Genomic DNA, 13,429 nt, shown 5'->3' with positions numbered 1-13,429 from the left:
GAGAGAGAGAGAGAGAGAGAGAGAGAGAGAGAGAGAGAGAGAGAGAGTCTAGGTGATTGAGCAAAGGATCTGTATTTTAGTTATGTGTCCTTAACACTGGTGATGTATTGTCAGTTTTATGGACACCTAAATTGCTCTATTAGATATGGCAGTGTGACCTTGGAGAAAGCATTCAGGACATTCCTAGCTAAGCGCCTTATAGCATAATTGTCTAGACGGATGCATTAACATTCAATAGACACCAGAAAATAAACGGTGGCCATGCTTGCATTGTTTTGCATGTCTCACCATGCACCCCAATGTTTTGATTGAAAAATGCCCAGCCTGGGATGAAGTGTAATTATTCCACTCCGACTCACTTTCCACTTTCACCCCCACTTTTAACATTTGAAATAACTCAAATGTAGAGTTTAATTACGTATATGATGGTCAAAGTTTGTGCAGAGCGTTCCGGTTGATTCCATACAGAACTGAACACACAGAGATATATCATGTATTTCCACGGTGAAACTTCCACCACAAATGAAAACTAAAGAGCTGATTTACTGTTGAACCGACTTCAACGCCTCTTGTCCCCCCCCACTCCATGCATGGCGCTCCAACGTGCTCCAGCCGCCCCACCTCCCGTAAACACCTTCCCCATTGCGGTCCAAGCGCTTCCGTCTGGAAACCAATCACGCAGGTTAGCTCAGTGGACGTCCGGGAATGCCAAAATGTGTTAAATCACGGGGAATCGCTCTCTGGAAGGCCATAGGAAAAAACCTTAGGGGACCAGGAAACCTGGACGACGGCCATTTTCTCTGTGCGCGTGTTGTTTTTGCAAAATGTATGACTTATTTGTTCATATTTTCCCGTTATAGTGTGTGTGAGCGTGTGCGTGTGTCTGTGTCTGTCAGTCTGCTTGGGCATGTGTGCGTGCATTAGGTGCGTGTGTGTGCTCGACTGTGCATCTGTGTGTGCTTGACATTGCATGTGTATGTGTATGTACTGTATGTCTGCATGTGTGTGTGTGTGTGTGTGTGTGTGACGTGTGTGTGTGTGTGTGTGTGTGTGTGACGCGTGTGTGTGTGTGTGTGTGTGTGTGTGTGTGTGTGTGTGTGTGTGTGTGTGTGTGTGTGTTACTGCCAGTGACAGAGGAGGCTGGGAACTTAAAGCGCCCCAGTGGACATCCAGCCTAGCTCTGCCCTGACCGATGCTCCTCCACGGTCTCGCTGCAGCCAGCACACTCCTGCTCTAGAAGGAGCCCACTGTGTACATTAGGACATAAGGACCCGTGCTGGACTCTCCTAGTCAGTACAGGGTTAAAAGAAGCTATGTTATGGCAGTGAACTGTGACTAACCACATTCATAAGCGCACGTAACATCTGTTGCTTCTGAGCGTTTTTCGCTAGGTCTTTGGGCATCTACTAAGTGTGCCGGTCTACTAAGTAGGATTTGCTTCCTGGAAACTGCTTTAAATATAATGTGTTTTTCAACTCTGGGAACATCTTTATAGTTGTCTTTAGTATTCTGACGACCTCACCTACTTAAAACCACACCCTTTGTCCCTACAATCGCACACGCACGCACACACACACACACACACACACACACACACACACACACACACACACACACACACACACACACAAGGGATTTTCTTGCTGTAGCCGGGGTTTACAACCTTTTTAAACAGCAGGTCAGAAAATAGCAGCTTAATATCTGTGGGCAGCAGATATCTCGTCCCTTGCCAACCTGACAGCCCGGCCATCCAGGCCTCGCCCACAACCTTTCTTACAGCCGCCGTACATCACACATCAAATAAACTAATCTTTATGACTCATGTGTGGGCCTTCATTACCGGGAGATTGATTCGGCACGCATATTTTTATTTTTTTTCTTCTTCAGTAAACCCAACAGCATAAAATGTGCTCGGCGTGTGTTTTGAGGCGGGCCAAAGTTTTCGGGGGGGCCGTGACAGTGACCTAGCGGGTGATCACGCGTCATCTCGCAGTAAAACACGGCCATGATTGCTTTTAGGAGACTTGTGTTTACAACGGGTGGGGCTTTTGTTTTTTATTTCAGCGTTTGTTGCCGGGCGTTTTGCGTAAATCTCTTGGTATATGGCTTCGTAAATGTCTCCCCCTGTCTGACCTCAGATGGCCACGCTGGAGCAGGACGGGGAGGAGATGCCTGGGCGCCAGGCGCGCTGCCCTTCGAGTCCGCCAGTCAAACGTGGGCCTGGTTCGCTGGTAGGTCCTCCAGGGTGATTCAGGACCCTCACAGGGCCTCATCTACATCTCCCTCCTTATGTTTTGCTTATTGTATGTATTTAAGTTAGCGGATGTGGGCTCGGATAGACAAGTGGTTAGGGTGGTTTTGGTTCAGCTGGAAGGGTCTGGGTTCAAACTCTAATGACCGCAGTCTACCTCGAAGAATCCCCGAAAGAAGGTGCCCTCATTAATGACAAGTATCTCAAATAATTCTCAAAATAGTTTTGGGTAAGATGTCTGCAAACTAGACTAGACTAAATTTGATTATATCAAAGTGTGTGTGTGTGTGTGTGTGTGTGTGTGTGTGTGTGTGTGTGTGTGTGTGTGTGTGTGTGTGTGTGTGTGTGTGTGTGTGTGTGTGTGTGTGTGTGTGTGTGTGTGTACTGCCCCCACCACTGATGAGTTATGCAAAACTGGAAGAGGACAGCAGACCTCAACTTGTTCAATAGTTTCATGGGACGGTAATCGATTGTCTGGAACATTGTCAGCCTCTCCTAATAAGATCAGCAGCCATCTCCTCTGATTAGGAGATATGTCCTTTCTTCACCAAGTGCATCTGGGCCTGGTTTCTAGTGGCCAGTGGGATCACAGTCTGGGATGTACGACAGACGGACCCTCAAAAGCCGTCCCAGATCCGCTGACGTTCCTGTGACATTTACTCTCAGTACACACAGGGGCGGGCTTCAAGAGGGTGTCACGTTCGCATCTGTGCTCTTCCACTTTCTTCTAAAGGGCAATGAAAGTTACCTGAGAGTTAAAAATAAGCCTGCCCAGGGTTGTCTTAGTTTCTGTGAACAGCGTCTTGATTGATGGGTTGCTTTCTGCCCTGCCAGGCGGCGACTTCTACTCGCGCACCATGACGGACTTCCTGGCAAGCGACGCGGTGATCTATCGCAGTCTGGGGGAGAGCAGGCCCGTCCTGCGAACCGTCAAGTACGACTCCAAGTGGCTGAGAGGTGAGGCGGTCCGACAAGCTGTATTACTTATTTAAACTGCCTCTTCTGGGGTGTGCTTTTTTTTGTGCTGACCCGCTGAACCTTATCAACTAAGGCTTCCTTTATCGCTGTTTGTTGTGCCCGGAAAGGAAAGTTTTCTTGTGTTATTTGTATTTTTCCTGTGGAAGTATTCAGTCACAAGGACAAGAACGCATTGTCCCTACAGTTCAGTTCATTCCTACCTCTTCAAACAGAAACCTTTGTGTTCTCCGTGGGGGGGGGGGGGGGGGGGGGGGGAGAGGGGAGAGGGGTGGAGGGTGGCTAGCAGTGGGGGGGAGGGCAGCCGCAGCGGGGAGGAGGGGGGGAGGGGGGGGGGGGGGGGGGGGGGGGGGCGGTGACTTGCTAGCTCGCTGTCTCCCCCGGGTGTTTCCACTCCACGGCGTGGCGAGGAATACAAATCAGCAGCCGTCAGCGCCGCAGCCTCAGTGTCACTGTTGAACATTCTCCTCTCCTGTCCTCCACACCTCCCTCCTCCTCCCCCCAGAGCCCCACTTCCTACACGCCATCGAGTACGGGAACTACGTGTACTTCTTCTTCAGCGAGATCGCGGTGGAGTACACCACCCTGGGAAAGGTGAGGCGCGTGTCCTGCCACTATGTCAGCCCCAGTCGGCGCCGTTGATTCCTCACAGAGCGCCCGGGCAGAAGGACCGAGGCTCTTGGATGTGTTATTGAACAATTTGCACTTTGGAGAGTCAAAGCTAGATTATTGCGTCGTAAGAAAAACGCTGTGTTAAGGAGGGATGAGTGATTTTCACCCATCAGCATTGGGTTTACAGTACTCTGGACTCTGGGCACTTTAACACTTTATCGTCCTCATCTTATTAGTTTAAGCTTTTTATTTGTCACCTACGCCTTCATTATACAAGCCAAAGGGGAACCGTCATGTTTGGCTATTTGGTGATAATAAAAGAGTCATGGGTCCAGAATGTTTATTCTCCATCGTTCCGATACCGAGAATCATTGGTGCAACTTTTTAAGTTAGGCCAATCATGTGCTGTGATATATGGAGAAGTAATAATAAATAATATAATAGTAATAATCTTAATATCAGGGAATAGCCGACTGCAGCAGTTCCTGTTTAACTGTAATGTGCCATTACACATCATAAAAGAAGTACGATGTGTAGTATCATACTGGTTCTCAGAATTACAGCATAAAGAAATGCTGTTTGCAAACTCACTGCACAGATAGGGTCCAAGGGGCATGGACGTCGGTGACGTATACAAAGGCAGGACTGATGGCTTAGTTATGGTTTGACGTTGACACAACGCAATGAACGCGCAGTCGCTTCGACAAAGTGGTGAACCAGTTTTGGTTCTGCGTCGGGGTAACTTCGGGTTTACGTTAGCGGACCAATCACGGCCCTCGCTGCTGCCGTCACCTCGACGCAAGGTTCCAATTTTTGGGAGGCGCACGTATCGGCGCCCTGAACCCCCTTGCGTTGCGTCGATGCCATACCATAACTCTACCCTAAGGTGTGTCGTCGTCGTCCCCCCCACCCCCAGGTGGTGTTCTCACGCGTCGCCCGGGTCTGCAAGAACGACAACGGCGGGTCCCCGCGCGTGCTGGAGCGCTACTGGACCTCCTTCCTGAAGGCGCGGCTCAACTGCTCCGTGCCGGGGGACTCCTTCTTCTACTTCGACGTGCTGCAGTCTCTCACCAACGTGCTGCAGATCAACCACCGGCCCGCCGTGCTCGGGGTCTTCACCACCCAGGCCAACAGGTTGGTTGGTGCTACCCCCCCCTGCCACACACATGCACACGCACACATACATATGTACATATACACGTGTATACATATATATACATGCATACATATATACATCTATGCATACATACGTTCAAGATACAATACTTACAATACAAATCTGTACAAGTTGCTAGGGATTTGTTTATTCATGCATACACACATGCATACACACATACATACATACATACACACACACACACGCGCGCGCACACACACACACACACACACACACACACACACACACACACACACACACACACACACACACATCGTCTGCAGTCTGACCTTGGGCCATATGCCTCAACCCCTACCTGCTCCTTAAAGTGCATGGGGTGTATCTTAAAATGAAATGTACATCGAGATAGGAGAGAAATGATCAATACTACATTTTCTTAGGATAAAAGACTGCTGTGCCTCTGCAAGGACTTCAAACAGTAGTAGAAGTAGTGGTCGATTGGGTTAGGGCCAGGGCTGTGGTGTCAAACCATTGGTCTTGAAAAGTCCCCGATGTGTGCTGACCTTGAGCAAGTTGCCTTTGCTCCTACAAAGCATCGCTTTTTAAGAAAATGTGGTAATACTACCACTACTGCTTAGTAGTGGTTAATGGTTCTCTAGAACATTCAACGGGGCATTTATACTTCCTTTAATTGTTCATGTTGTGTCTCTGCGTGTTCCCAGCATCACAGGCTCAGCGGTGTGTGCCTTCTACATGGACGACATTGAAAAGGCTTTTAACGGCAAATTCAAAGAGCAGCGCAACAGCGAGTCGGCCTGGAGCCCCGTGCCCGAGGAGCAGGTCCCCAAACCAAGGTAATGCGAGGCCTTTCTAAACGGCTCCACCGAGACGTGTTTCCAAGAACGTGTTCATCTGTCGCTCACAATGGAATCCACATCTGCGCCGAGGCTGCTGCAGTCGTTTTACTTGTCGTGCTTTTCACAGAGACTGAGAACAAAGCAGCTGTCCTCAGCCTCCCCGCTCTGCTTCTGAACTAAAGCTCAGCCAGATGTCTCAGGTGCCTTTCCTATTTGCTTATGTATATCCATCACTGTCTCTTCCTCCGCCACGCGCCCGCAGGCCGGGCTGCTGTGCGGCCGACGGCTCCGCCTCCACCTACAAGTCGTCCACCACCTTCCCGGACGAGACGCTGACCTTCATCAAGTCCTACCCGCTGATGGACGAGGCCGTGCCCTCGGTCAACGACCAGCCCTACTTCACGCGCACCACCAGCAGGTACGGACGGAGACTTAAAGGGACCCTATTGCGCTTTTTTTCTTAACCCAAAGAACACAGGGTGTATGCCAGTGCTTAACCAGGAGTGCCACTGCTTCCTAGGTTTCCGGTTACAGTCCCCAATTAAAGAGCTGATGTTTTACCCCAGTGATTCCAAGCCATTTAAAAGCTCTACCAACTGGGGACATCACAGGTGGGAGTGTCCAACTTGATGAAGTATCGATCAACTCCCCTGTGGCCTCCGCCATTGTGTATCGTACCAACCGGTAGACTAGACCTGGATCTTTACGGCCTAATCCTTGGGTGGACACTTCCACTGACCCTCGTGTCGTCGGTGGGTAGACTTTACACGGACATAACATGCATTTTAGACCAACACGGTGACCAGGCGCTCCCTGGGACAAAGTGAGGTAAAGTGAGGACTGCTTGTACCTGTCGTGCAGACACACAGACGTGGCTTTTGCTTCCGCTCCTCAATTTGGGCCGGGCTGGAAAGGTCGCCGATTAATCAAAACCTAATCAAGGCCAACGGTGGGGCGGCGGGGCGCAGCGTGCTTGACCTCCCTCATCGAGAGCGGCAATGCAATTATGTATCCTTCAACGGCAAAAACACATTGATTGTTTCCCTCGTGGCTGCTTGTTGCCGTATTTGTGCACTTCTGTTCCATTATCGGCCAGCCACACAAAGCTGCCCCCGTAGCGTGTTCCTTCCCAGCATGCAGTGCGGCGGATATCGACGAGTGAACTCGGATGGAAGAACAGCACCCTGTCCCTCATTAAAACCAATTAGATTTATTCTGCACGGGAGAACGGGTTCGATTGCTGCCCACATCAAAGAGCTCTCCCACCGGGTCTGAGTCAATCCACAGGAGGTTCTCTCAAACTCTGTACACACACACACACACAGACACACACAGTGGATGTGTGTGTCTTTTGAAAAACAGCTAGTGGCAGATAAGATGGGTGTTGACACACACACACACACACACACGCACACATGCAGATGGCGCACAGACACGTATACACACACCCATGCAAACACGCACACACGCGCTCGCACACAAGCGCTCGCACACAAGCGCACAAACACACGCACAGAAAGCAGTTCCCTGTGCACTACATGCACCCAGCATCAACATCTGCATAGATGACTTACACACAAGAACCATACACACATTCATATCCCCCAAAAAATAACCTGTATACACACCAAAGAGACCAACACCACACACAGACACACACATTCTCTTTCTCTCTGTCTCTCGCTCAATCACTCACTCACTCCCCCCCCAGCCCCCGCCCGCCCCAACTAAAGTCACGCCAGACTGTCATCCCAGTTGTGGAAGTGCATGTTGAGTGTGTGTGTGTGTGTGTGTATGTCTATGTCTATGTATATGTGTGTGCGAGCGTGCGCGTGTGTGTCAGCTCACATCTGGTGCCGAGACAACACATCTGGCTCCCCCGCTCCTCGGAGAGGTGCAAAATAAACGAGATCCAACCAGGAGTGGCGCATCACGCCGCGGTGACAAGCGGGCGCGCCATAGCGTGGCTGTGTAGTTATTGTGGGTAAACAGCCAGCTGGGCTGCTGCTGCTGCTGGTGGTGGTGGTGGTGGTGGTGGTGGTGGTGGTGGTGGTGGTGGTGGAGGTGGAGGAGCTGATACGGGGTGGGGTGGATAGATAGATAAGACGCTTCTCCTTTATTGATCCCAGAGGGGAAATCTCAGCTGTCGGAGGAGATAGAACGCACAGGGCACAGGCAGAGAGGAATATGCTGCATAATATAATAGGGGATATAAAAATAATATATATATATATATATCTAGGTATGTACAAGTTGAAGTCACTATAGAGTGAATAAAACCGGAAACTTCTCAGCATTGTGAATAGAAAAAAAAAAAAAAAGTCTACCTGTGCTTTGGTGCAAAGAACAAGAGGAGGGCTCTGGGGGCCGCGTGTGGATCCCTTTAATGCAGTGGTGGAGGGAAATCTTTCTCAGATCGGTCACACTACTTGCTTGGCTGTCACCGAGACCAAATGAGAAGCAGAAGGATCGCTGTGAACTCGGAAAACTCTCTTGACTGCAGAGATTTATGGAAGTGCAGAGGGGAAGGTGGGGGGGGGGGGTTTGGCTTTGGGTGAATTGATAGATGGATGGATGAAGGAATGCATGGATGGATGAGGCTCTTTGGAGGCTGGGTGATCAAGCAATGGGTGTCTTAAGGATGAGAGGGATGATTGATGGATGGAGCGATGGAGAGAGTTCACAACAAACACTGTTTGCTTTTCTTCATACTGGATCAAATATATCAGGATTTAAAAGCTCTGGTGTGTCTGTAAAGATCTTGATTTGCACTGCTTCTTCATGGACCCCGTTTTACACCGACTTTTCCAGATGTACCGCCGCTAAGCTCAACCCCCCTTCTCTCTCTCTCTCTCTCTCTCTCTCTCTCTCTCTGTCTCTGTCTCTCATTATCTCTCTCTCTCTCTCTCTCTCTCTCTCTCTCTCTCTCTCTCTCTCTCTCTCTCTCTCTCTCTCTCTCTCTCTCTCTCTCTCTCTCTCTCCAGGTTCAAGCTGACCCAGATCACGGTGGACACCTCGGCCGGGCCCTACAAGAACCACACGGTGGTGTACCTGGGTTCGGAGAACGGGCGGCTGCTGAAGATCCTGGCCAGCACCCAGGGCTCCAACGCCTCCTTCAGCACCGCCCTGCTGGAGGACATCGACGTCTACAACCCAGAGAGGTAACCGGGGCCAATCCAGCGCCGCGTTCATCCAGTGGTCGGTGTTTGCATGCGGAGGGGGGGGGGGGGGGGGGCATTCTTGGGAGCGATGGGAGGTGCATCACTGCACGTGTCGCAACAAGTCCACCACTCCTTCCGAGCTCAAAAGCTAGCAAGTGTGAGTGCCGACTTGCCCCTTTCCCTCAGACATGAGGACGTAGTTTTCGGCACATTGATTGTGTTCAGACGTTGCCCTGTGGAGAGCTTATAAGGGCAGGTGGACACGATGCTGGTGGCGACGCCATGAGGACATTTTCAATGCACTTTCGCTCACGATTGGTTCCCTCTTAAGGCCGATATATGCTCTGTTTTAGACGTAACGCGTAAGCACGTAAGATACATAACCCCCCCTTGCGCGGTAAAATATCCCCCCTTACGTGCTTAAGTGCGTCGCCCAAAATTCCTGACTATGCGACTAAAACACTACGGCCCTACGCAGCTCGCAAAGACTGTGATTGGCCAGCTAACCACATCCTTTCAGGAGTCTCACATTTCCGGTTTTACAGCAACCTTAACATCGTTCAGAGTGTGGAAAAAGACCGCTAACCTAAACTTAGCTACTGCTACTCTCGTCGAAAATACTGGAAGTGCATAAATATAAACAAGCCAGCGATTTCCACTTCCACGCCCACAGATTCGTTCGTTGCTCCCCCTACTGTTCTGGCGGAGAATCCCCTTGCAACACGCGCAATCCTTAAGGAACCTTAAAGGAACCGTAAATCAAAACTTGTCTAAAACAAGTCCCTTGTGTAAATTACGTGCTTACGTCTCTGCGTCTAAAACGACCCTAAATCGGCCTTTAGAGTTCCTTGTTTCTAGGCGATGGCCGGTTTTGGTCGGTTGTGGTGCCTTTGTTGGTGTTGGGGATCCGTGTTGGAAACCCATTCTCTGGTGTTGTCTCAATGCCCACACAGCCATGTGTACACAGAGACGCATGGACAGAGATATGAAACCACACAGATACACATACATTTACACATACTTACCCCCATGTGTCTATGTGTGTGTCTCTCTCCCTCTCACTCACTCACTCACTCACTGACATATACACACACACACACACCCAACACGCACACACACATACACACACACACACACACACACACTCCTGGCCGGTGTGCTGCGTAGTCAACCCGCCAGGCCCCGTCCCGCCTGAGGGGCCAGTGCCTCACTGTCGTTTTGTTTTCTCGACCACAGCCTGTTAAGTCTTATCTCGGTGAACTCATCCACCTCGGTTCAGGCAGAACCGTCTGCTTAACATATTGTCCTCCCACTCTGATAGCCAGTTGCTGTTCATCCCGTTTAATATGATGTAACTCAACCGAGCAGATGAAACAGAACCGCCCTCAGCCTGAACCATGGCCGTGTGTGAAGGTTTACGCTGCTGGCTGTAGCGTGTGGCGCTATGCGCTATGTGCTTTGTGTTGCTCAGGTAACATGTTGCATTGTGTCGTGCGATGGTCCCCAATAGGCGGCCCGCGGGCCACACCCGGCCCATCACGAGTTGATCTATGGCCCACAAAATAATTACTGAGAACATACTATAAAGTAACTTGTTTTTTATATATTTTTTTATAATTTAACCCCCGGTGTAATGTATTGCTAAACATAACATGTTTTAAGGTATAACGTATGCTGTGTTGCTGGGTTTCACGTGTTGCTAGGTTTAACTTGTGAGGTGTCGCTTGGTGTAACGTTTGGGCTGGGTGTAACATGTTTACTGTGTTGCCGCTAGGTGTACCGTGTTGCCAGGTCGGACATGTATTGTATTACTAGGTGTATTTAACATGTATTTAGTTGCTAGAACATATTGCTAGGCGTATCGCTTGGCTAGATGTTACGCTTGGCTAGGTGTAAGCCATGTGTTTGGTTGGTTCGTCAGTGTAACGCTTGGCTAGGTGTAACGTGCTATTAGGTGTAGCATGTGTTTTGTTGCTGTGTGAAACGTGTTGCTAGGTGTAACGGGTCGCTAGGTGTGACATGTGTGTGGTGGTCTGTCGCCAGGTGTAACGTGCGTGGGGAGGACCGGAGGGTACTGGGCCTGGAGTTGGACCGGGACAACCACGCCATGTTTGTGGCGTTCTCCAGCTGTGTCATCCGCGTGCCGCTCAGCCGCTGCTCAGAGTACAGCACCTGCAAGACGTGAGTATTATCAATAACACCACTGAGGAGAAATTCACAGGCTGAGCAGCCTCTACCACGCAGATGAGAATACCTGGTGTGTGGTCGAGGCGGCTCGCTGGGTGTTCTCGCTCTGGTTTCTTGTTGTTGTTGCTTTTGGCCACTATGTTTTGCGCTAACAAACAGAATGGCTAGGTGGATGGATGGAATGTGAATGTTTTTTTTACCAATGAATATCCTGGGATTTGGGTTTTTAGAATCACTCCTTATTTTCAGGATATTTAAGTTAATGCAGGCTATTGAAGTATTCTTTGATATATATATCACATTCGACAGTTGGTTCGAGTAGGCACTGATGACGGTACTTTTCAAATTCGTTAGTTCTTTTTGGAGGTAAGGTTGATTTGTTTCCATGGTTATGGAATTGGTCTTGATTATTAGACATTTCCATGTTATAATCGTCCATGACAAATCTAAAAACAATGGAATTCAAATGAAACTGTGGACAGCAAATGAAGTTACCATCTGTAGCAGAGAGCAAAGCGCTTTGTCTCCCCAGCCTCGGTACGGTTTTAAGCGATAGCTAATGGACTCGCTCGCTGGCGTCATGTTCTATTTTCGGTGCATTGAGGAATGTTCACCCCGCTCACCCCTTTTTCGGTCAAACTCTCATCGCCAAAAGCCCCCCCCCCCCCTTCCCCGAACCCCATCTCAACGAAGGGAACGGATTAATCATCCATCTCACAGGGGAATCTATACGCCCCCATCGCATGCTAAGCCCCCATTGTCAAGGCCTCCAGAACCACTCAACAGACTTTTACATGCAAATTGGAAGCAGCTGATTGGCTGAGAGCCAGCGCTGGTGGCGCTCTTGTTTTCTCAAGTTGTCGAGCGAGCAGAGGAGAGGGTTGGGGAGAGGGAGCCAGAGGGAGCTGGGGTGAAATGTAAGACAGAGTAAGGGTTATGAGAAAACAACCCATAATACTTTATCATATTAACAATATTTTACCACGTGTGGGTATAGTCAGGGCTGGGGCCCACCTCAGCCACGGATTAGGGGCCCTCATCGGGGTTGAGGTGGTCCTCATTCGGGAGGAGGTGGAGGGAGGGTCAGGTGTCAACCGGTGTATTTCCTCTCTTCTCCCCCTCAATCCTTAACAGTCCAAAGAGAGATCTGCCTTGTCCACCTCTCCAATCAATCCTCCATTCCTCTCTCTCCCTCTATCTCGCTCTGTCTCTCACCATCTTTCTCTCGCTCTGTCTCACATCATCTCTCTCTCTCTCTCTCTCTCTCTCTCTCTCCCTCTCCCCCTCTCCCCCTCTCTCTGCCTCTCTGTTCTACCTCAAGCTCGCTCTCCCTACCCTAGCGCGCTCCTTTCAGAGGACCTTACTGTAACCCCGGGGGTCAGCAAGTCTGTGATTCATCTCAGACAACCCCCCCCCTCTCCCCTCCCTCTCTCTCCCCTCTGGCATGCTTCTCCCAGCAGACCTCATCGTATTCCCTCCTGTTCCCTGACACCAGACTACTGCAGGACAGACGTAGGGCCTCTTACATCTCTTGACACGCTGAATCAAACCTGTGGCGGCCAGATTGACCCATTACTCAAAAAACTCTTTTTTATTACGAAATGAGCAGAGAAATATTTACCCAAAACATTGTGCCAGTCCAACTGTCTTCTTTGTGAGGAAAATCGATTTGAAATTTGATAGTTTCATGAAATATCATGAAAATATCAATATCATGTCTATTGGATTCGAAATACTAAATCCTAAAAGACGGTTTCACGGTTTTAGTTTGACGGTATTCAGTTCAACCTCAGCGCTAAATGCCACTCTCTGACACACTGCCCATTTACGTTATGTTAGTCATGTGTGTTACTTTGGTTGGTTTTCTCATTTACATTGAATGTTTCTTTGCCCGCGCCTCATTCTGATAGTGTAAGATCTATAAATAGAACAGTAATGAAGAGTTGACTTGGCATATCGCCACTGTAAAAGTGACTTATTTCACGAGAGGAGAGTGCTAGTCGGAGAACCAAGCGTTAGTTAAACTCCCTTTTAATTTATTGGTCATTGTAACAAGAGACAGACATGAAACTGCACCGGCGTGGGACGTTTGTGGACAGCCACAAGAGAACCTCAGTGTTCCTGGTAAAAGGTGAAACACCTTTTAGGGTAGGGTGTTCTGTTTACCAACAAAGGGCACACACTGAGAACAGGCTTTCGCTTTTAGCAAAACAGATTTTGTGATGACAACGAGAGGCTGTTACATTTTGTGAACCAGCTAAGAAAAATA

At 49.5% G+C, this 13,429-nt stretch overlaps 1 protein-coding gene across 1 annotated transcript in view; it reads left to right on the top strand.

The window, feature by feature from the left end:
• The window catches only part of sema6e (sema domain, transmembrane domain (TM), and cytoplasmic domain, (semaphorin) 6E), a 121,817-nt gene that overhangs the window by 83,193 nt on the left and 25,195 nt on the right, over nt 1-13,429 (top strand). Inside the window, exons 10-17 of the mRNA XM_060065887.1 lie at nt 2,139-2,235; nt 3,086-3,208; nt 3,732-3,820; nt 4,755-4,972; nt 5,678-5,809; nt 6,075-6,230; nt 8,797-8,973; nt 11,017-11,154. Coding sequence (XP_059921870.1) covers nt 2,139-2,235; nt 3,086-3,208; nt 3,732-3,820; nt 4,755-4,972; nt 5,678-5,809; nt 6,075-6,230; nt 8,797-8,973; nt 11,017-11,154 — 1,130 coding nt within the window. The remainder of the gene's footprint in view (nt 1-2,138; nt 2,236-3,085; nt 3,209-3,731; nt 3,821-4,754; nt 4,973-5,677; nt 5,810-6,074; nt 6,231-8,796; nt 8,974-11,016; nt 11,155-13,429) is intronic.

Source organism: Gadus macrocephalus, chromosome 11 (assembly GCF_031168955.1).
Source record: "Gadus macrocephalus chromosome 11, ASM3116895v1".
NCBI lineage: Eukaryota > Metazoa > Chordata > Actinopteri > Gadiformes > Gadidae > Gadus > Gadus macrocephalus.
Note: the sequence above shows the minus strand (reverse complement) of the source record. Positions and strands in the feature narration are given on the sequence as shown.